The sequence below is a fragment of the Puma concolor genome, chromosome B1 (genome assembly GCF_028749965.1).
Source record: "Puma concolor isolate L17-30 chromosome B1, mPumCon1.1.hap2, whole genome shotgun sequence".
NCBI lineage: Eukaryota > Metazoa > Chordata > Mammalia > Carnivora > Felidae > Puma > Puma concolor.
Window position 1 is genome coordinate 140,938,181 of NC_141670.1, and position 24,964 is coordinate 140,963,144.

Below are 24,964 nucleotides of genomic sequence, written 5' to 3' on the forward strand. Positions count from 1 at the left end.
GCTGATTAATCAGCATAATGATTAATCAACACTAACCAAATAAGGTAGAGAAGTTAAGTAAGAGCAGAACTGAAAATAATCCACAGGGTGTTGAAGTTGGCAGTCATTGGTGCTGTTTGCAGGAGTCATTCCATTTGAATAATGGTGGCAGAGAACTAATTACTGTGGGTTAGCACCTACCTGAGGAGTGAGAAATGGAGACACTTGTTATTTTGAGGAGCTCAGATAAAAACTGAAAGAGAGGGAGTGAAATAGTTGGAGTGCAAGGAAGATTTCCTTATTTGTTTATTTTTTATATTTTTAGTTTATTTTTTATTTATTTTGAGAGAGAGAGAAAGTCAGGGAGGGGCAGAGGGAGAGGGATAGAGAATCCCAAGCAGGCCTTGTGCTGTCAGCACAGAGCCCTGATGCGGAGCTTGATCTCATAACAGTGAGATCATGACCTCAGCCACAATCAAGAATCAGATGCTCACCCGACTGAGCCACTCAGGTGCCCCAAGACGATTTCCTTTTTTAATATAGAAATAGCTTCAGCATGTTTAGAGGCAAGATAAAGGGGCTAGTTGAGAGAGTCAGTTTGAGAATTTTTAAAAATAGGGAGAACAGATGAAGTGTAGCTTCAGTGGAAAGATGGATGGAAAGCATCAAAAACATGTTGAATAAATTAGCTCTAAACAGAACAAGTTGGTATTTTTTCTCTGGATTCGTAAAAATGTTGTGAGACTAGATATATGTATAAAGGAATATTTCACTTGGTAAGAATAAACTATCAATTCTTCTTCAAGAAATAAATCTATTTCTAAAAGTAGAGGGTGCAGCCACCTAAGGTCAGACGTATTTTGCTTCAGAACTGTCACCAGAAAAAAAGCCTGAGTCATTCCTAGGGCATATATCCCTTATGGTTCTTGGGGAAGCATAGGTCTCGCTGTGTTGGAAGAATGTGCACAGGTTTGCAGCAAATTGGCCCTCTGAGAACTGGGCGAATGGACAAGACAGCATGGTTGTAGGCCAAGAGTCAGGAGGAGTCATATTCTGAATGCAGATGGCAGGCCCAGGGGCCAAAGGCTGCCGGAATGGAATTGTGAGTGAAAATAATCAGAAGGGTACTCTGAGGGGAACACTGACTAGTGAGGAAGTCTATTTTGGTTGACAAAGAGAAAGAATCAGTTGGTAGTCTCTATGTTTAGACTGAACGTAATATGTGAAAAGTGAGGCAAATCATATATTGAGAGGAGTCAGTGTCAACAGTTGGCAACAAAGGTCTTGAGGGTGGGGTGGAGGTTTAGAATATTTCTGGATATTTTTTAGAATATTTCTGGATATCCACACCTCAGTGAAATTTCCTAAAATTTCCCCTAGGAGAATCCAGGAATTCGGCTACAGGTGCATTAAAAAAAAAAAAAAAAAAAAAAAGTCCGTATCAATCTACTTTTGATGTTAGCAGGATAGATACAGCCAAAGCACAAAAAGATTGGAAGAGAGGAGTTAAATGACTTGTAGGTGAGATAAGAAAAGGTGGGTCCATTAAGGTGAGGATGAGTTAAGAAGTCTTTAGAAAATAGCAATAGGATGCATAAAAATGGCAGGAATGTCAGAGGAGCAGAGTGTTATTTATTGTAAGTGTCAAATAATCTGGATACAGTGGAGAGTTCAAGTAGAATACTGCTACCACTTTTGAATTCTATGGAAAGTAAGAGAATTAAAAAGTTAGCTTGAGAGCTATTCAGAAGAAGATAGAAGGGCTGATCTGTGAATAAACTGATGGTATAGAGCAGATCATCTGTGATAGGTTGAGGTCTCCAGAAGAAAGGGCAGGGGTCAACAGTAAAAAGAATGTGGGTGGGGAGGAATCCCAGAATAGGCCAGTGATGAGAATAAATGAGGGTGAGCTAGTCAAAGGCTTGTACTTTGGTTGGTGGCCAAAGAAAAGAGGGAGGAGAATGTGTTAGATGGACTGTTCCCGAGGCTCCTAAGCAGACCAAGTCCCCAGTGGGCAAGAGCTTATGAGATTAGCCATTTTTAGGCGCTACTTATCATTTAAAAGGAATGTCACTGAAAATTTACTTACCTCATCTCTGAAAAGTTCTCTTCCTCAGACTGTTAATGGAAAAAGTACATCTATGATCATTCCCCACTTAATTTTTTTTATTTTGTATTCAAACCAATCTTATCATATTCCAAATGCATATGTATATGCATATCGACACAGATATATACATACTTTAGAGACAGAGATAGAGAGAGAGAGAGAGAGATACATACACACATAACTATATAGATATATATAGATATCTCTACTCCAGGCACGATGTAGAACATAAAATAAAGATCTTTTACCATGCCACTGAGGAGCTTGTTCTCTTATTGAAAGTGTGAAGAGTGCATATAATTTACCTCATATCTGTGGGTTTTGGAAGGAGTCTTCTTTTTCCACTAAAATAGACTTCAAAATCTTCAATCTTTAGTCTGTGGGCATAGTCAATGTATCCTGACACTTCTTGCCCATGCGAGTTTTTGTCACGAATAAAGATCACGGTCTGGTAGAACACACAAAAGATGGAGAATAGAAAGAGTAAATGAACAAAAGTTATTTGAATACATTGCATATGATAATGAAAGCTAGAGATTTGGGGCGTTACATGTATCAGACCCTATTCTTTTAAAAAATTTTTTTTTCAACGTTTATTTATTTTTGGGACAGAGAGAGAGACAGAGCATGAACGGGGAAGGGGCAGAGAGAGAGGGAGACACAGAATCGGAAACAGGCTCCAGGCTCTGAGCCATCAGCCCAGAGCCTGACGCGGGGCTCGAACTCACGGACCGCGAGATCGTGACCTGGCTGACGTCGGACGCTTAACCAACTGCGCCACCCAGGCGCCCCCAGACCCTATTCTTAAATGCTTTACATTTCAGCCTCGCCATGATCCTAGGAAGTCGGTATGATTATTTACTCCTGACAAATGAAGAAATTCATTACAAGTTAACTTCACATTCATATAATGTGCATTTACAATAATTTTATATGACAATATCAGTAAATAATTTATAGAGGTCTTCTAAAGGGCAGACATTAAGTATTTGTAGTATATTATTTACTTGTCCCCCAATCCTATGGTCTTCTTGATGTCATAATTTTTTTAAGTTTATTTGTTTATTTTGAGAGAAAGAATGGAAAAGAGAGAGAGAAAGCATGCACAGGAGTGGGGGAGGGGCAGGGAGAGAGACAGAGAGAACCCCAAGCAGGTTCTGCACTGCCAGTGTAGAGCCTGATGTGGGGCTCGAACACAAAACCACCAGATGGTGACCTGAGCTGAAATCAAGAGCTGGATGCTTAACCAACTGAACCACCCACAAGCCTCTTGTCATACTATTTTTTAGATGGGAAAACTGAGGAACAGAGAGGTTGAGTACTTCACTCATGTTCTCACAGCTAGAAATGGAAAATTGAGATTAAAACTCTGGCTCATGTGATTGTCTTTCTAATCACTACATCATTTTTCCATCTGAATGCTTATATATTTTCTGTTATAGAGATATAAATATCTGGTTCCTTCTCATGACCATGAAAGTCAAAAAATCTCTTTATAAATTAAAGTCACCTTACAAATTAATTCCATAAGTCCAAATAAACAGCAAGTACATATTTCTCATTCATCTTAATTCTTGCACAATATTGTTATTCACCTACTACATGTTAGGTTCCACTGTAAGTGCCAAGGACACAAGACAGTAAGTATCCTGGCCTCTCAGAACTTATGTTCTGGTGAGGGGAGACAGATGAGATATGGAAAGGAAAAAGTACTTCTGGAGAGTGATAAATGCCATATAAATAAAACAAACAAAGAAGCAAATAAAGCAAATAAATAAACAAAGCAAATAAAGAAGACGGTTGACTGGAGAATGAGTTGCTTGTGGTGAAGCTTACTTCAAGTAATCAGAAAAGACCTTGGGGAGGTTAATTTAAGAATTTTTTTTTTTTAATTTTTTTCAACGTTTTTTTTATTTTTGGGACAGAGAGAGACAGAGCATGAACGGGGGAGGGGCAGAGAGAGAGGGAGACACAGAATCGGAAACAGGCTCCAGGCTCCGAGCCATCAGCCCAGAGCCTGACGCGGGGCTCGAACTCCCGGACCACGAGATCGTGACCTGGCTGAAGTCGGACGCTTAACCGACTGCGCCACCCAGGCGCCCCTTGGGGAGGTTAATTTAAACCATGACTTGAAGTCTGAAGGATGAGAAAAAGTTAGCCATGTAAAGATCTAGAACAGAAGCCTCTCAGGCAAAGGGAATACCTGATGGCAAGGTCCTTAAGTGGGAACAAGCTCACGCAAATAAAAGAACTGTAATCTTTTCTCTATCGAGCCAACGGACATTGATCTCAAGTTCTAAGAGAAAAACAAAACAAACAAGTGAGGAAACAAAAAAATACAACTGTAACTGGAAGAGCTCTTGATGTATTTATTTCCAAATTGAATTCAAACTGCAGAATTTTATGGCAAAGTTCTACATTTGGAAGAAACGATAAAGAATCTTCCTTTTCCTCTCCAGCAATCATTAGATGGTTCCTTGTTGTATCTTTGTGTAGTCAATTATAGGAAGTACTAACATGGGTTACCTTAGACAGCAGAGCTTCCAGAAAACTAAAAGAATTTTTTCCCAGCCAAACCTGAGGAAACACGTTGCTAACAGTTTCCCAGTTGAAAAGCAGAAGAATAAGCCATGGTTTACTGCTAGTTGCTAGTTTGCTAAACTTCACCTGCCTGCTGTGGTTGTTTGGCATTGAGTGCTTAACACAGGATACTGTGTTAAGAAGGATTCTGAGGCACATTCTTGGCTTAAAGACAGGAAGTATGGTGACGGATTAGTACCATTTCCCATAGATATGGCAGAAAGAGCTAGCATTGTCATTCCTGTGCTCAGACTTACATAGATTCAATCCCTAGTCCTTTTCATTTTCACCATATAACTCCAGTTAAATTTAGATTTCTCCATGCTTTTAGCCACACAGTTTTTAGCTTTTGCAGCACAAATTCTTAAATGGATGGTATCTCAATGAGACTTCCTGGGACTATTACACTATTAAACCCATACCTAACATTGCTATCCCTGCTTAAACAACACTATGTGCTGTAACTATCGATGAAACTATCGAGAGATAGATAGATGTAACTATCGAGAGAAATAAAAAGTCCCAAATAAGTCCTCTACTTTAAAATGGAACTCTATTAACAGGGGGAAAAAAAGACTCCTCTGTCTACCTCTGTCTTTGTCCCTGTCTCTCTTTTTAAATGAGATGGGCCAGCCTTATTTTTTCAACAGAATGGCATACCAAATATTGTAACAGACCTTCCTGCTGAAAAATACAAATTCTGGGTAATATCTAAAAAGCAACTTGTAACATGCGTTGATGCACGGGCAAGAAAACGAGAAATACTAGTGTCAAACACTTAGTGAAACCAGACCCCCAGAAAGGAAAGCAGAGCCCTAAAGCCATCTTTGGCCTGCAGGCATGTGCCCAACCCCAGGGAATCTCAGCAAGAATTCCATGATTTGGGTGGTTGGAGGTGACCGGAAACAAAATCCAGCCTTTCAGGTAGAGAGACTAATAGGACTTATTTCCTCAACATAGGGCAGAGAAATAAAAGGATGAAAACAATCTTCCATGTGTCCAGAGAAAAGAAGAATCGTTCCAGAAGTATACATCCAGAGAAAGTATCTTTCTAGTGAGCAAAATATAGACAGTTTCAGACCAAAGAATGAGACTTTTCTTTGATTGACAAAAGACTCTTGCTCAGAGAAATCCTAGAGGATGTCCAGTTGACCCTTGAACAACGTGGGTTTGAATGACACAACTCCACTTGTATGTGGATTTTTTTTTCAATAACTACAGTACAGTACTGTAAATGTATTTTTCCTTCCTTATGATTTTCTTAATATTTTCTTTTCTCTAGCTTACTTTATTGTAATAATACAGTATATAATACATACAACATACACGATATGTGTTAGTTAACTGTGTCATCAGTAAGGTTTCCAATCAACAGTAGGCTATTAGTTAAGTTTTTGAGGAGTTAAAGTTGTATGCAGATATTTGACTGCGTGGTGGGGTTGGCATATTTAACTCCTATGTTGTTCAAGAGTCAACTGTACTTCATGCAAAAGAAAGTGACTCTAACTGAAAGGTCAGAGATAAAGAATAGAATGATAATCAAAGAAAATAGTACATATATGGAAAAAATATAAACAAATACTGACTGTGTAAAAGAATAATAATAATGTCTTCTGTAATATAAAAAACAATAATATGTCTAAAATTTTAAAACAAACATATATGTTAAAATGTTGGAATGTCCTTGGATTTTTAAGAATAAAGGCAGTTATATTGATTAATTCTAGAATCTGATAAATATACATGTATAAATCTAGGACCACCATCAACAAATAGAAAATACTGTATATGATCTTTAAATTATTAAAGGAAGAAAAAAAATGAGGAAAAAGTGATCAATCAATGAAACAGAGGGCAAGAAGGTAGATGAAAAATATGGGAGAGGCAGGAAAAATCCACATACAAGTGGAGCTGTGTCATTCAAACCCACATTGTTCAAGGGTCAACTGGACATCCTCTAGGATTTCTCTGAGCAAGAGTCTTTTGTCAACCAAAGAAAAGTCTCATTCTTTGGTGTGAAAATGTCTATATTTTGCTCAAAATGTAATGATAGTGGTATGGGCTGAATTGTGTCCCCTCAAAATCCACATGTTGAAACACTATCCCTCAGTACCTCAGAGAATGTATTTGGCCATACGGCCTTTAAAGAAGTTATTAAATTTAAGTGAGCCCATGAGGGTAGTCCCTAATCCAATCTAACTTTATAAGAAGAGGATATTTGGACCTATAGACATCAGGGGTTTGTATGCAGGCGAAAGACCATGTGAAGACTTAGTAGGAAAGGGGTACTGGCAAGCCAAGGAGGAAGGCTTCAGAAGAAACCAGCCCTGCTGACATCTTGATCTGTCTTTGACTCCTAGCTTCAAGGACTGTGAGAAAATAAATTTCTGTTGTTTAACCACCCAGTATGTGGTATTTTGTTATGGCAGCCCTAGCTAACTTATATATATGGTAGTAAATTAAAATAGTTAAGTAATGACAATGTAAATGGCTAAGTGTTTAAGTTAAAAAACAAAGGTTCTTAGAATGGATAAAAAATATGGTATAAAATGTACAGTTGAAAGTTAACTGTTTAAAGAATATGCATACGAAGATGTCCAAAAGAGGGTTGGTATTAGCATATTAGTATGAGACAAATGAGTTTGAAGACAAAAACTGTTCCTAGAGATGGAGAGTCACTAGACAATGATAAAAGATTCAATGCAGAAAGATAGAACAATTATAACCTTGAACGAACCTTTGAAAACATAGTTTCAAAATATGGAAAGCAAAAATGGATAGAACTACAACGATAGATACACAAGTCATCAGCATCGTGGTTAATTTATCTCTCACCTTAGGTTTCAGACCAATCCATAAATTCCATAATCATTCTAAAATTAATATAGATTGTAAAGAATTAAAAACACAAGCTTGAGTGCTCGGTTTTTACCTTAGCCAAATACCTAAACATCTCAATGTTTTGCAGATAAAATGACTGATGGTCTAAAACTATATATATATATAGCCACGATTTAACTATTTTATATTATTATATAAAACCTTCCCATGTGAGTTAAAGACCATTGTCCATGGGAATCTGAAGTAAATTATTTCAAATCACACTTCTCCAGCCTCGTGAGAGTTAAGTGGATGCTCTGTGATTTTTGTGACTCCTGGGATTTTTCTGAAGCTAGAGAACTTAAGTCAGGCCAAACTGAGTACAAGTGAGGGTTCCTCCAGGTTCACTGTATGCCTTTGAGTGGGTTGTTCAAACTCTTAACACCTCTCTATATTCATAAGGCTTATGCCCCTAAATTGGTTCCCGCAAAATCTAGGGAGCTTCTACCAAACAGAACTAAATACCTCCAAAACAAATAGACAGAGAAACAAACAAACAAAACCAAAATAAACAAAAGACAAAAATCCTGTTTGGACCTAAGCATTTAGTTAGCTAAGCCTTCTTTAGCCTCTTCCTTCTTCCTGTTTCTCCTTCAGCTCTATAGAGCAACAAAATAATCTCTTTCGTTTTGCATCGGATTGCTCAGCTCATAAATCAGGTGCTGTCAGAGCCTTACCTTCTGCCCTATGCACTCAATTTGTTAGCAACATGCAAATATTGCTTCTTTTTCAATGGGGGATTTCTAGTGATCATTGTATCTATAATTTCTTTTCTTTTCCATAGAAACAAATCAGTTCACTGATGACTTTCCAAGTATGGCTACATAGGTGTAAAAGTATATTTTGAAAGACTTTTTAGTAAAATAAAAAAAAAAAACTGCTAAAATAAAAAAAATCCTAATGAAGATGCTTCATGAAATCATTTTTAAAAGTTGATTAAAGCTATTGCTGTGTAGTAATTGGTGACAGATTGTCAGGAAATTACAACTTAACATTTAACTACAGAATTACATATTATAAAAGCACAGTGCAGATAACATGAAAAAATAATAAAACAGAAGAGGTAAGAGAGAGGTGCAGTATTTGACAGCTGGTTGAAATGTTATTGTCTCATTTATTTTTTATTATATGAATTGTCCAAGAATTAGAATTCAGTTAACTCACACTCTTGACTAACACATTTAATGTATTCATCTATGAAATGTATATTTTCCCCTAAAGTGGACACTAATTACTCCTACTATTAGTACCACTAGGTATCATTTCTTTTTTTTTTTTTTAATTTTTTTGCTAATGTTTATTTATTTTTGAGAGAGAGAGACAGAGTGTGAGAGGGGGAGGGGCAGAGAGAGAGACACACACACACAGAATCTGAAACAGGCTCCAGGCTCTGAGCTGGCAGCACAGAGCCCAACACGGGGCTCGAACTCACAAACTGTGAGATCATGACCTGAGCCGAAGCCGAACGCTCAACCGACTGAGCCACCCAGGCGCCCCTAGATATCATTTCTTAAGAAGACACTATGCTCTGAGCAAAGAGTAAAAGCTTCATATTCATTATCTTTTTTAATTCTCTCAAACATGTATAATGGCTAGATAGCATTGTTTTCCTCATTTTGTAAATGTAGGAGTTAAAACATTGAGAAGATTCCCTTCAAAGACCTGCAACCAGAGAATGAGATACCCACGTCATACCCAGGATGCCTTCGCACGAAGCCCATGTTTTTAACCACTCCATGGTGGACACACAGACTGGGATCCAAACATGGCCTTGCCATCTACTTACTTTGTGACACTGATAAAGTCGTTATCCTTTTTTAAGATTCAGTGTCACCTATTACAAAATGAACATGACAGCTGCTTCTCAGAGTCGCTGTGTGAACTAAAACCATTTTTGCTAAGCGATGAACAATGCTTGGCACACGGTAAACATTCTGAATATTGTCTATTGCTTTTTAAACTTTTTATTATTACCATTACTATTGCATTTATACTATGCTAAGAGTTTTATCAGTTCCTTAGGGATAAGGAAATGGAATATTTTTATCAGAATTCCATTGCCTGGGTGTGTATAATTATGTTGCAGGACATGGTTCAATTCATTTGTTACGTTCAGTCATTCTCAGTTAAAACTTTGGATGTATTTGGAAGTTAAAATTTAAACAATTTTTCCGGATACTATTATATGCAAACAGGATGGACCCAATTGACAATAAAATCATAATGCTGGCATCCAGAATGGGCAGAATAGGCTAAGAGAACTCTTTTTGAAGAATTAGCTTAAATCAGCTTGACTGTGGGGCGCCTGGGTGGCTCAGTCGGTTGGGCGTCCGACTTCAGCTCAGGTCACGATCTCGCGGTCCGTGAGTTCGAGCCCCGCGTCGGGCTCTGGGCTGATGGCTCAGAGCCTGGAGCCTGCTTCTGATTCTGTGTCTCCCTCTCTCTCTGCCCCTCCCCCGTTCATGCTCTCTCTCTGTCTCAAAAATAAATAAAATGTTAAAAAAAATTAAAAAAAAAAAAATCAGCTTGACTGTGATGCCTTTTAGTAGCTGCAAGCTTTCTTTTTTTTTTTTTTTTTTTTTTTTTTTTTTTTTTTTTTATTTTTTTTTTTCAACATTTATTTATTTTTGGGACAGAGAGAGACAGAGCATGAACGGGGGAGGAGCAGAGAGAGAGGGAGACACAGAATCGGAAACAGGCTCCAGGCTCTGAGCCATCAGCCCAGAGCCCGACGCGGGGCTCGAACTCACGGACCGCGAGATCGTGACCTGGCCGAAGTCGGACGCTTAACCGACTGCGCCACCCAGGCGCCCCTGCAAGCTTTCTTATTTGGAGCCTTGTATTGTTTCACTAGGAATTATCAAACGTTATAAATAATTGGGGCACTTGGGTAGCTCAGTCGGGTAAGCATCGGACTCCTGATTTTGGCTCAGGCCATGATCTCACGGTTGTGAGTTCAGGCCCCGCATCAGACTCCGTGCTGACAGTGTCTGCTTGGGATTCTCTCTCTCCCTCTCTCTCTCTGTTCCTCCCCGACTTGTGTTCTCTCTGTGTCTTTCAAAATAAATACATAAGCTTTAAAAAAAATATTACAAATGTTTTAAGTTTCTCTAATAACACCTTCCTTTAAAAAAAAAATAACAGCTTTATTGAGGTATAGTTTACATAACATAAAATTCACCCTAAAGTTTTAAATGCACAGATCAATGATTTTCAGTAAATTTGAAGGGCCATGCAACACAGTCCAGTTTCTAGAATATTTGCATCACCGCAAAGAGATCCCTTGTGCCCATTTTCAGTCATCTCTGTTCCCACCCCCATCCCCCGGCAACCACTAATCTACTTTCTGCCTCTATAGATTTGCCTTTTCTGTATTTTTCATATAAATGGAATCATACAATATATGGTCTTTTTCATTCTAATATTTTTTTTATCACAGTTAATTTCCCAAAAGACACATGAAAACTATAAGGGCTCTTTTAAATGATGATGTTATGTTTATAAAAAGGCAAACTTCCAAAATGCTCACTGTCCGTAGATAAAACCGTTCAGTCCTCTTTAGAACAAGTCAAAGACCAACACAAATACTTCAGTCAATCAAATGATATTCATTTGAAGCCATGAACACTGGTTTACATTTATTTGCAACCTAAGCAGAAAACACTAGTTTTTGTAACAATGACAAAAACTACAAGAACAAGCCTTTGATAAATATTAAGATACAAGTATTCCTGATTTTGAAAAGGGTTCTGACACCAAGCAGAATAGGAAATCTGAGATTTTATGAAGAAGGTCTGTGACCTCAAGTGTGAGTCAGTGTTAGTTGAAAAGACTTATGGAATGCCTAGTCAGGTCCTCATTACTTCTCATGTGTTCGGAAAAGATGAATTAAACTACAATTTAGACCATTAATATATCATTTGGATCTTTGGCTGCTTGTCTTTTCCCAGAAGTGGATTAAAATACAAATTCATAAACTTGTTATGAGTTGAGTACATGTGTTGCCTGATTTTTCTTGCCAAACGCTAATGAGGAGACATAAACCTGATACACTGAAACGGGACTTTTTCAACAGTGAAGCCAAAGTCACTTGGAAAAAAAAAAAAAAAAAAAAACATTGCAAGCAGTATGTTGCTAAAACTGAAACACCCATTTCAGCGTATGAAAGCTGTCAAGCAAGCTAAGTTCTTGTGCTGCCCCTCTGGGATGGTCAGTATGCTCCCTGAAGGAGAACAAGTGAAGAAAGAATTTGTATCTCCTGTAATTTTAAAACTCTTGGAATGCTTTCATGAATCATTAGTTTTAGGGAATCTTCTCCTTTCAGAAGAGAAATGACTCTGCAAAGGGAGTCTAAGTTCTGACAATCTTTTGTAACATTTCAAAATGTCTGTCCTTACATACATTTCTCTAAAACAAGCTCCTTTCTGAAATTTATACTGATAATTATTTTAAAATTCTATATCCTCTTACGTGATTGCAATTGGACACATTTCTTTTTACTTACACACACAATTCTCGTGGGTATGTTTAAGAGAGTTCTTTGTTCTTCCTGTTGGGAGACTTAGGCTCAGAACCAGCACACTTTTGCTTCTATATCCTATTGGCCAGAGCAGGTCAGAGGCCAGCCCAGATTCCAGAAGCCGGGAGAGGAACTTCTTGATGGGCGGAGCTACAAAAGTGTCATTGCAAAGGGGCGTGGATAAAGGACAAAATGGAGTATTGTGGCCCCTTTTTAATCTATAGTTATATACCGTAAAGAACCTAGGAGTCGGGCATGTGGCAGGTTTACTCGTTTTGCAACAGTTGGAGATTCGATTTCTGAGAGGAATCATGGACTCATAACTTTTTTCACTACCACGTTATATAACAGATCCATATCTGAAAAGGTTTTTTGCATTACCAGTGAGGTTAAGAATAATTTAGGAATATTTGGCCCCACTGCTAGTATCCAAAATGTTCTGGAAATTCTAGTGAATGAAAATAATACTAAAAGTACATAAAAGCTCTAAATACATGAAAGGAGAATAGGAAGTTATTATATTTTGTATTAAAGGGCAATGACTTAGAAAATCCAAGACAGCTAACTAAAACACTTCTAAGACCACGCAGTAAGTTAACCCAATTCAAAATATCTATGCAAAAATAAAAAAATAATAGCATGGTTTAACACTAGCAATAACCTACCAGCTACTATGCTATCAATATCTATTTAAATGATGCTTTTTAAAAAATTATAACATTTAGGGTGCCTGGGTGGCTCATTTGGTTAAGCGTCCTGCCGACTCTTGATTTTGGTTCAGGTCATGATCCCATGGTTCGTGGGGTCGAGCCCCGTGTGGGGTTCTGCACTCCAGGCTCCATGCTGACAGTGCAGAGCCTGCTTGGGATTCTCTCTCCCCCTCTCTATGCTCCTCCCCTGCTCAAGCACATGAACTCTCTCTCTCGAGAATAAATAAATAAATACATTTTTTAAACAAATTTAAAATATTGTAACATTCCTCCAAATATTTTTCACAGTTTTTTTCTAAAAAAAATAATAAAAATTAAACAAAGAGGCTACACTGCTGAAAGGAAAGTTATTATTATACAATAAATGTACTGAAATTCTAAGCAAAACACCAATGGAGCATTTCCGATTACTTAAAGCTCTACCTTGAAGAGTAAGTGGTTAACACTATCTAAGATAATTTTTAAAAGGAAAAATAAACAGCAGAACTTGTACTACTAGATATAATGCTATCGCAAGTAAATCTTGTATCATTGGTAAAGTGATAGATGCATAATGGAAAGTAATAACTTCAGAAATACCCCCATACATACAAATGCACACAGTATATATGTTTTTCTATAGGGTGATATTTTTAAATGTTCTACAATGAATATCTATTCTTCCTTTAACAACATGATCCCAAAATCTTGTCTTCAAACATACCACTCTCTGACCTCCATCTCCTGTCTTTGTAGCTCACACACTCTGGAAGCTCCATTTCCACAGTGCTTTCAGATCTTTGGAGCTGCTAATCCATTAAACCACCATGTTTCATTGTTTATTACCCTCTTCACATGCCCCCCTGTTTATCCAGCTTACGTTCCACAGTGCAGCATCATAATTGTTCACTTGCACACCCTTTCAAATTCCTTTCACACATCCTTTCGGTATGCTCACTGAAAAAAAGCCCAACATTGTTTCAAACCACCTTCCCTCTCAGTTTGCTTTTGCATAGCAACAACGGAGTTTGGCTGGAGAAAAAGAAAACTATGATGACTAGTCTCACAGATATTAACACTAGCAGCATGAACTCCCTGCAGCATTTGACTATAAACTCTATTGGCCCTATATAGTCCTTGCGTATTGATTATGATAATTTTCTTCCTCCTGCAACCTGATTTTTTTTATATTGTCTTTCCTCAAACTTTCAAAAGTATCCTTTTTCACACTCAATAGTTCTCTCTTTGAAAATAGAAGAAATCAGAGCAGGGCCCCTCATCTTCCTTCAATCAAATCAATCTATGCAAGTTAGATTGAGGATCTACGTGAGGATTTGCGTTCTTCCGTTTGTCCTGTTGTGAGAGCTGGAGTATCCACGCTTCTATCCAAGGCCAGCCTGTTGTTTTCCACATTGAACCACAATGAGTAACCTCTCTTGTTAATCTTTAATCATTGATGTTTTACCTTCTGTAATATCATCACTACTGACATATAAATATACTGTATCATCTATTATTTGAAAAAAAAAACAAAAACAGCTAGTTGCAGTCCCAAGGTTTTGCTTTTCTTTACAATTCTTATGATCTCCTTAGCCATTGCAAACAGGTTTTCCTGGAGCACTCTGATAAATGGTTCTGTCTCTCACATCTACTATTCCATCTTGCCAAATCCCATGGTCAATTCTCATTTTTAATTTCACTTGAACTCCCTGCAACATTTGACACAATTGTTCACCTTCCTCTTTCTTGAAACATTTTTTTTTCGTGTAGTTTCAGGGACATCATATATTCCCAAGTTTTTCTTTTGCTTCACCAATTTTTTCTTTATTGGATCCTTCTTTTCTTTCTAATGTCCAAGTTTTATAGCTCTCCAAGGCTCAATCTTCATCTTTTCTCTGTCTGCATTCACTCACCAATTGATCTTATCCAGTGTTCCATAGCTTTAAGTATCAGTCTTAGTCTCTCATGAGCTTTAGACTCATGTGGATAATTTTTATAAAAATCTTTATCTCCAGCCTTGAGGTTTTCCCTGAATCTCAATCAACGTTGTATGTGTTTTTGTCTACCACATCATTCTAACTGGATGCAATCTGGACATCTTGGTTTGCAGAACCATACCATCATTCTGTAAATCTGCTTTTAATTATGCCTCCTACAAAAGCAAGTAGCTTCAACATCAAAATGTAGATGTCTCTGCATTAACCCCGATTTCTCTTCTACTTCCCACATCTAATAAATCACCAAGTTCTCTTGATCATACCTTTAAATATATATTTCAAACTATGCCTTCGTTTTCCATAACCATTGCTAATATCAAATCAGATATCTGAAATAACAAACCTTATTGTTTTTCTGCTGACCTGTCACAACTACCTTCTGGGACATCGTTTTTCACTCCAACCACCTTCAAAAATATCCCAGAATTTCTGCTGTAGCACAGAAATCTGAATGTATTTCTCCTTGTTTTGGTAGTTATTTGGAGTCTGAACTGCGAACCTCTTTAATATTGTAGATTGTCCATGATCTGATGCCAAACTACCAGTCCAAGCCCACTCTCACCTCCTCTTTCATGTAACCCCTTTTGTGCAAGATATTTGCTTAATTTCACACTTACTATTTCTTTGTATATTAAATGCATTTATATATTTTCAAAGACTCAAATACTACCTCAAAGCTTATCTAGAAATACAATTTTATCTTCATCACTCCTCCTTGATCTTGGTACCTGTTCCTCACAAGAACCCCATTTACTTTTTCAACTGTTTCTAAATAACATATTAATACTGATACTTCTTACTTTTTTTTCTTTTTTACCTACTTCCTACTGTGGAAGATGATGATTTATCTCTATTACCTGTCTCCTTTTTCCTCTCAAACCACTTCTAAACCTTTCTTCTATTCAGCCCCCCAGTAGAGCAATATTATAATTTTCGGTTAAGTGCTTATGTATTGTTTACAATTTTAGTACCATTTAAACATTACCACAACTAAGCCACAGAGTTAGAGAGGTCAAGGTGTTTATTCCCCCAGCTATGATTACTTTCCTTTCTTCAAAACTTTTTATTTTCCAGAAGTTTAATGACCTTGGCTTCCCACCCCTGAAGTTTTCTATGAACCTATCACTAATCCATTCCAAAATTTTCAACACAACTACCATTGTCTCCTCAATGCATTCATAATGCAACCATTTTATTTTTTCTCGGAGACTTACTTTTTGGAGTTCAATCTTCTTTCACCTATATTTAATTCTTTCTAGTCTTCCACCAGAATTAACTACCATTTTTGGGAATTCTCTTCACTATTATCTTAGGAATCTCCTCTGCTTCTCACATGAGCTCCCATAACATTTTTTCATTTATTTCTTTATTTAGAGAGAGACAGACAGAGAAAGCAAACAGGGGAGAGGCAGAGAGAATTGGGGGCGGGAGAGAGAATCTCAAGTAGGCTCCGTGCTATCAGTACGGTGGCCAACACCGGGCTGGAACTCACGAACTGTGAGATCCTGACCTGAGCAGAAAGCAAGAGTCCGACTCTTAACCGACTGCGCCACCCAGGCGCTCCAACCATAACAGTTTTTAAAATGTTTCTATTTTGTACCTACTACTTTATATTGTAGTATTTGAGGTCCTTGTAGGCCGGAGACTGTATCTAACTTTGTATGCTTTATCTAACTTCGCATGCTTCATATCTCTCCTGGTTCTTAGTTTATGGTAGGTTTCCAACCAGCAGGTTGGAATTCAGTTAATTAAATAAAGTCCAGCAAGATCATCTGCCAATGTACTATTGATTTAATTATTCTTCACAGAAAGTGTCCCCATGCAACAGAATAATTGTGGTGCTAAAAGCTAACTTTTTATGAGTGTTTACTGTATGCCAAGGTCTTCTCTTGTTTAATCCTAACAAAAGTTCTGTAATATAGGTAATAATAATTATTAATTATATTGTTCACTATCTATAATATTATTCATTATTTATATTATTTATTTATTATTTATATAATGTATTATTATACTTATTATAGATACTATAAATATTATAATGTTTTATTATTGATAATATTATTATATTATTAATTATTATTAATTATACATACTTATCATGAATTCTATTTTATAGATTAGAAAACTAAAGCACCAGGAGGTGTTTGGGCCTAGGCTCATATAGTTAGTGTGTCATCAGAATTCCAACAGAAAACAATGGCAACACTTGTTTATTAACAAAGGAACTAATGGATGATGCACAGGGTCACCTCGAGGAATACTGCATGTAGCTGGGGCTACTAGTAGTGAAACTGACACCATCCCTGCCACTGGCTTTCTCCTTATCCCTTCAAGTAGGAGAGCTTACCAGAATCCCAAATGGAGAGAGAGATACACAGATTGAGAGCATCCTGGAGAAGAGAAGAGACCTTATATCAAGTGACAAAGAGCTGGAGGAAATTCTGCAAAAGGAGGGCCAAGGGAATAAATCCTTCCTGCAGGGGCTCCATGCTGGCTAAATCTAACTGGGGCCAGATCCCTGATATCACATATGTACTCCCATAGAAGCAGCCTCCCTGGGTAGAGAGTAGATTGGAGAAAAATGGAAGAGAATCTGAAGTAGCAAAACAAAGGTACTAGGAATTGTAATGGTAATGCTGGGATTTGTACCCAAGTATTTGGTTTTTTGCCTATGCTCTTACTACTTACTGTGCTATGCTTGTGGGGTGGCAGGCAGGAAGAGAGGATCTGCCTTCAATTCAGATTTCAGAAACAAAGTGATTCTTATGAACAAAGGAATTCTTATTTCCTTTTCAAAATCAACATCCATCTTGCGAGGAAAATACAACTGTTTAGGAGAATAAGAGACATCTTGGAACCTAACACAAAAATGACTACAACATTGCATTGGCATTCTCATTAGCAAGCAGATAGGCCCTGGGTACATTGCAGAGTGTATTGCTTTGTTTGGATCAAAGGGCTCACGCACAAGCAAAGACTAAGCAACCAGGAATAAGAAAAGCTTCTCTCAATGGGATACTAGCATCCTATGACATGCAACAAAGGATATGACCAGGCCAGAATAGAGTCTCATCAATTAACAGGTCTAATTAGGGCTAAAACCACTTCCTTGGTAGGGAGCAACTATATATTGATATCTGAATCCACTATGTAGGCTTTATAATTGATTGAATATGAATTTGTAGTAAATTATTTATCATTGTCATTATGGACTGACATTTGTCTATCTCAAGAAATCCTTTCATTGTCTCCGTACAATTCTCAATTAAAAAACACCCCTCATTTTTGTCTTTTAATACAGACTTCTGAAGAGTGTAAATCATACTATACTTTAGAGGTGATAATTCAAATACAGTAAAGCCTTGGTTTGGAAGCATAATTTATTCCAGAAACATGCTTGTAATCCAAAGCAATTGTATATCAGAGAATTTCCCCATAAGAAATAATGGAAACTCAGATGGTTCATTCCACAACCCAAAAATATTCATATTAAAATGATCACAATATTGTAACATAATACAAAATAATAAAGAGAATACAAAAGAAAAAGAAAAAGAAACAAATTAACTTGCACTTATCTTTGAAAACCTTTGTGGCTGGAAGCAGGGAGACAAGAGAGAGGAAGGTTATTGCATAGGACAACTTTCACTATCACTAAAGGAATCACTGCTATCTGTTGGCTCCATGGAATCTTTTTCTTTTTGTTCAACTTTAACAAGGGACCTATCCAATGACGCTCGCTTTTGCCTCTTTTTGGGCATTTCGCAGAAATGTGACATCGCATTATGATCACCCACAATCTCGCAACAAGTGAGCAAGCACACGCGCGAGAGAAGAACCATTGGCTCAGTTGTGATCATGATCATTGATCATGTGATGTTTGGCATCACACACTACTTGTATTGCAAGACATCACTTGTTTATCAAGTTAAAATTTGTTAGAAATGTCTGCTGGTCTTGTGGAACACTCGCAGAACAAGTTACTTGCAATCCAAGGTTTTACTGTATACTTAAAGAGAGATCAGGAGGCACCAGGTGCTGTCCTCGGTCCTGGAGATATAATGTTGAACAAAATAAGACCTTGACCTCATGGAGTTCACCGTCTAGTGAGAAAGACAGACAACTTCTCCATTCTGGAAATCTGGAATAAACTTCCTCTCCTTTACCGCTTGAGCATTTTCTCCTATCCTTTGAAACTCATCTTGGAATATTTTGTGGACAAATCCGTCTCTCTCTTACAGTGTCCCCACACAAGCCATTTCTTATCTCCTCCTTAAATGATCACACTGTATCTTATTGGTCTCTTGACTGATTTGTCTCCCTATTAGATTGTGAGCTGCTTTGTGATCAGGGATGCTATAATGTATTTTGGTTCTTCCATAGCCAAGCCTCTTGCCCAACACAGAGAAGACACACAATAATGTTAATTGATTAAATGCATAAACAAACAAAAGAAACAAGATAATAAAAATACCTTTCTTCTACCCACTTCCTATATGCTAATCTCAAAATGGGCATGAGTCATCTACATGATTGATGGTGAAAAGTATAAAGGTCACACATTATTGAAAATCCTCTATGTGACAGGGACTTTACTTGTATGTATGTTAAGTAAGGTGGTCATTTTTATTTCCATTTTTTAAAATCATATAAGAAAAACATTAAATATTTTGCCCAAGGACTCACAGCTAGTTAGTCGCTGAGTTGGAGCTTTGAATGACAGTTTATTAACTTACATCTTTGATCCCTCCATTATACCAGTCTGCATTCCAGCAAGCACGGAAGAATGTCTCAAAATTAATTGTGAATTGTTGCTATGACAACGAGCACATTCTCTACGAGGATGCCATCAACCTTATTTATAAATTAAAAACATAGCAGGGTTTGAAAACTCACACTGTCCTAACCTCCTCTTCTATATACGATTGTGCAAGATCTAAGGAAATGACTCAAATTCTTATTTCACTTTCTTTGCTTAATCACTGGGGGCTTCCACTTGAGTTCAGGGTGACTTTTTTTCTTTAACCTATAGATACAATATCAAGCTCTTTAGTTGATGGAATAAACTTTTAAAAACCTGTAATATAACTAGAGTAAAGATCAAAGGAAGTGACTATTTTTCCCATAGCCTTAAATAGACTTCTAAAATGTTTAGGTTTAGGAAAAAAGACTTTTTAAATGATATGCATACATTTAAATTTAAAAATAACATGTGGTTGTTTGGGGTTGGGGGGAGGCACAATGGAAGAACTTTGAACAGACCAGCATAAGACACATAATAGGCACTCAATAAATATTTGTTGAATAAATAGATGAATGGCTGCTTGAATTAAAGAAAGTAGGCATGACAGAAAGTCATGCTGATTGCTATCTCTTCTTGCTTAAATTATTGGGGGGGTTCCCATAAGGGGCATAGAAAATGCAAATGAAAGTGGGAAAGTTAAGAGGAATGGCATGGTAATGCACAAATAAAGAATGTACAGATAAAACAATGCGAGAAAACAGTTGTGGTTTGGAATTGTTTAAAGGGCACCGGTGAAACTCAAAGAATATAAAGAAGTCTTCATGTTTTCTGGGACCAAATATCTCCAAGTGACACTGCCTGGAAATGATGCCTTTCTGGTGGGAACTCTAGGGTCCATCCGAGGGTTTTAATAAGCGTCTCTGGGGGCCCTGGGTGATTTAGTCTGTTAAGCATCCCACGTCGGCCCAGGTCATGATCTTGTGGTTCATGAGATTGAGCCCTAAGTAGAGTTCTGCAATGATAGCTTGCAGCCTGGAGCCTGCTTCAGATTCTGTTTCCCTTTCTCTCTGCCCCTGTCCCACTTGCCCTCTGTCTCTCTCAAAAATAAACATTAAACATTAAAAAAATTTTGATAGGTGTCTCATCTCTCCTTCCCTCACCCAAAACAGAGGTGGTGGTGCCTCACCCAGCAAACAGTGAGGAAATGCACAAGGGAAGACTGTAGTATTACCAGGAAGGTAAAATGCAGGGTGATCATGTAGGGAGTAAAAGGGTTATATAAAAGATAGTTGCTATGAAGGTAGCAAAGTTCTACATATTATTACTCAGTGCTAAATTCATTTCAGAGATATTGAAAGGAGAGTAGGTAGTGACCAGTTTACTATTAAAGGAAGATACCAGGCCATTCATTTATTCTCACATTTAATAATTACTTATTGAGAGTCCATGAGCAAGTCACTGTTCTATAAACTGGTGATAAATGGTGAATAAAATAAGACTTCTGCTCTCAATACATTGCTTTTTTTGGGGAAAAAGAAAAAAAATGCATATGTAAGCAAATAATTATAAGTAGAGCTATTGTACTGTGAGGGCAATAAAATTGATATTAGTTAGAAAGGGCTTAGCTGCTTTAGACAGGAGATTAAATTGTTTCTTAAACAAGAAAATGTGTTTTGTTGTTGTTGTTGATTTATTTTGAGAGACAGATGGAGAGAGAGAGTGCACATGTGAGCAGGGGAGGGGGAGAGAGAGTGAGAGAGAGAGAGAGAGAGAGAGAGAGAGAGAGAGAGAGAGAAGGAGAGAGAGAGAATCCCAAACAGGCTCCATGCTCAGCCCGGAGCCCAACGTGGAGCTTGATGACGGCTCTGTCCCACGAACCATGAGATATGACCTGAACTAAAATCAAGAGTTGGTCAGTTAATGGACTGAGTCACCCAGGAACTCTGGAGAAGAAAATATTTTAACTGAAACTTGAATAATGAGAAAGACGTAAGAAATTGCAAGGGAAGAACATTCTAGGCAGAAGGAAAAGCAGGTGCGATGGCCCTCATACAGGAAATAGCCTGGTTTGTTCAAGAAACAGAAAAAAAAAAAAGTCAACGTGGTTGGATTACAGTGAGAGCAAAGAAGGAGTTAGGGAAGGAATGACCGGAGATAAATTTTGGGATCAGGAAGTAGCCCAATTTTGCAGGCCAAATGGGCTCAAAGAATGGCTTTCAATTTGATATAATTGCAATGGGAAGACATCAAGTAGCTTTATGATATCCCACGGTCAGATTTTCAAGTTCACTGGAGAATTTGAAAAGTGTCTTAAAGAAGGCAGTGTGGGGTTTGAGCAGATGATGCTGTGATGGGAATGAAGGATAAAACAGAAGGGATGACTGAGATGTGCAAATAGGGTGAAGCTGTGGCCCAAGCCCTTCAGGGTGAGAGGGCTGCTACAGCAAACAGGAACACAGGAGACATATAAATTCTATATGTTTTTGTTTTAAGCAGTGTGTTGACATTCAACCTACATGATGGCTAAAGAAATGATAGTAAAAGTGTATTTAGCTAGAATACCCCAGGGTCTCAAACCTTATCCACTACCCACTCCTGCAAAGAATCTGAAGGAAATAAACTTCATGACCACTTGGAGGCTTTGTTGTCAATGCCTGGTGTCATATCGTAAGGACTTAGGCTCAATCACATGAAAAGACCCTGTTATTTAGGTGTCTGAACTAAACTACAGTCGAAGATCATATCTGGCTGAAAAGCTTCTTCTTCCCTCATTCCCTTTATGCTCACACCCAACCTTTGGCTCTTGTTATTAAAATCTAATATTTACTGAATGATGAAACGGGGTCATGCACTGTGTTAAACACCTTATGTGCATTATTTCATCTAATAGTGAACATACTAAGCAAGCACACTTATCACATCCATTTTACTGATTAGAAAACTGTGACCTAAGAGAAGTAATTTTCCAAAGTTATGTGACAGAGCTGGAATTAGAAGCCAAATGTGTCTGATTCCTGAGCCCACTTTCTTCACCATTACACACTCCTGCCACTCTGTCATCCTCAGAGCAAAGAAAGCCAGTGATAGGAGAAAGGAAAGAGATGCCAACTGCTCCTTTGTGGCTGGGATAGAACTGGTAAATATTTCACTTGGCCAAGTTCACCATGCAGTAGGTGGTGGCACCAGGATTGGAACTCAGTAATCCATGGATATCACCCAAGAGCACACTGCAGCCTCTTCTATGTATAATCTATGCTTCGGTCTAGAGGAAGATTCAGCCAAAGTCGCCTAACTTTCCCTCACCAGCAGTCACCTCCCTCATACCACTCCCAAGAGGAAGTGATGGGTCAGGTTCCAGGATGAGTGTCTAGCAGAAGAGCCATAGGCTGCTGTTCCTTCTCCTTGCTTGCACACTGAGAAAGACTGGGGTGAATACAGTAGGCTAGTTCCCTCTTGTCCTATGAAAGAAATTCTGGTTTGTATTCTTGCCCAGACTTTCTCATCAGACTGGCAAATAGAGATTTTGGAGAGCTTGGTTGAAAAGGGGACAAGATGTCTTCTTAATCTACTTCAAGCATCTTAGGTTACTTAGGATAAAATCTAGTATAGGCAAAAAGGCACCCTCTATGTGGTTAGCTTAGCTCATGATGGGTCTACTTTGGGATTTGAAACAAAAGTCTCATTTTAAAAGAAAGTACCCATTTGCCTGGATTATTACCTTAGAGTCCTATTGGGGAATGTTGTCACACTAGTTTTAGTTGTCTGGTATTTAGATCAAAATATTTGGATTTAGATCAAAATATTATCATAATACTGCCTTAGAATTAACTTACATTTTCATTTGATAAATTTTCAACTACTTACTTGGTTTCTTAAAAATCTTATTAAAGGAGTCTATTGTGACAGAAATTGCTGAACCTGTGAGGGCCTGTCTGCTCATCTAGGCAGCATAACCATATAGTCAGGGCTGTGTTAGAATATCAACTTAAGGGGTTGTGTATCTGTGTAGGGACCTTTGTATGGTCACTTTGAACATCAGGATTTTTGAGACAAGTGCTCTCGAGGTGGTTATTTCCTCTGAGACAGGAAGAGTTCATGACCTTTATGCCAGTGAGACCACAAAATGAAGGCTAATTGAACAGCTAGGTTTCAATTAAGATGTTTAACTCAGTCAAAGATGATGCACTGATTCCTATGGCATGTAATAGAGTTAAATGAGCACTGGTCAGCAGCTCAATTATTCAACATATATTTATGAAGTGTTTATTGTTACTGCATGCTGGGCACGTGAATGAACAAAACACCAACCTTGCCCCCAATATTCCTACATGCTAATGCATAATTACATATTTCTCCTTCTCGGAAACATTTCATTGCCACGAGTGGCAGTTTGGTATAGTGGAAAGAATCTAGACTGGGTGGGACTGAAAACATCAGTGTCTACTCCCAGTTCTGCAATTAGCCAGCTCTATGACCACAGATAAACAACTTGAGTTCTTCGTGACTCAATTTCTTCTTCTGTAAAAGAAAGGTGGAAGGATTGGTTAGACGTCTGAATCTAAAAATCTAAAAGGCAAACCCATTTTCTGAGGCTATTTTAGTTTGGTATTTTCCAAACACTCTGGAATAACTTGTGTGCTTAATAAATATTAAATAAAAATAAAATCATCTTAATCCTCTGCTTCCTTTGCTCATAAATCCAGAGAATCTTTAAAGAACTCAAAACTTTTATGTATCATGCTAGGGAAAAAAAAAATCAAACAAACTCTGAGAATAAGCATTAGATAAAAAGAACTTCCCTTAATCCTAAACTCTCTGAAATCCAAAACATGCAGGATGTGGTTTAAGGGTAATGTGCAAATACAAAATTGTGATCTCTAGACTTAAAAAAATGATAAGTGTGTGTTTGTCTTTGTTATCTGCCCATGTAAAATCCTTCTGTTCTTAACCATAATAATTATGCCAAAATAGCATTTAAGACAAAACATCAACTTGTTTTACTTATATTGATGTCAATTTAAAATAGCAAAGTCATCCAGATCCTTTCTGCCTGTATGATTTGTTTAAGCATTTTTAAAGTTCATCAAAACGGTAAACAGCTTTGATAGACTTAGCCATACAAGCCATACAAGTAGGCTGTATTGCATTAATTAATGAAGATTGGAACATACCACATACCATCTAGTTAAGGTTACATATTTTGATTATGAGAAATATTAATTTGCATGTGGATCACTCAAATCTGAAAGGTCAAATTTGTGAATTTTTCATAAGCTATGTACTTCCTGTTAACATCAACAAAAAATAGATGAAGGGATGAGCATTTTCAATTTTCCTGAGTTAAACACTTAAAACCAATAAGCTTTTGCATAAAGGTTTTCACAAAAGTTATCTTCTTTGCAACTCGTGACGATCCTGTGAGGCGGTTTTGTCATCTGTACAGTGGGGACAAGGATAAGAAGA

At 37.6% G+C, this 24,964-nt stretch overlaps 1 protein-coding gene across 3 annotated transcripts in view; it reads right to left on the reverse strand.

The window, feature by feature from the left end:
• Positions 1-24,964, reverse strand: part of CFAP299 (cilia and flagella associated protein 299) — a 591,216-nt gene that overhangs the window by 81,173 nt on the left and 485,079 nt on the right. For all 3 annotated transcript variants that reach the window (XR_015250377.1, XM_086704767.1, XM_025922322.2), the window contains exon 4: positions 2,395-2,537. Coding sequence is in view for 2 of the 3 variants with exons in the window: in XM_086704767.1 (XP_086560893.1) it covers positions 2,395-2,537 (143 nt within the window). In the remaining variant the exon portion in view is untranslated. The remainder of the gene's footprint in view (positions 1-2,394; positions 2,538-24,964) is intronic.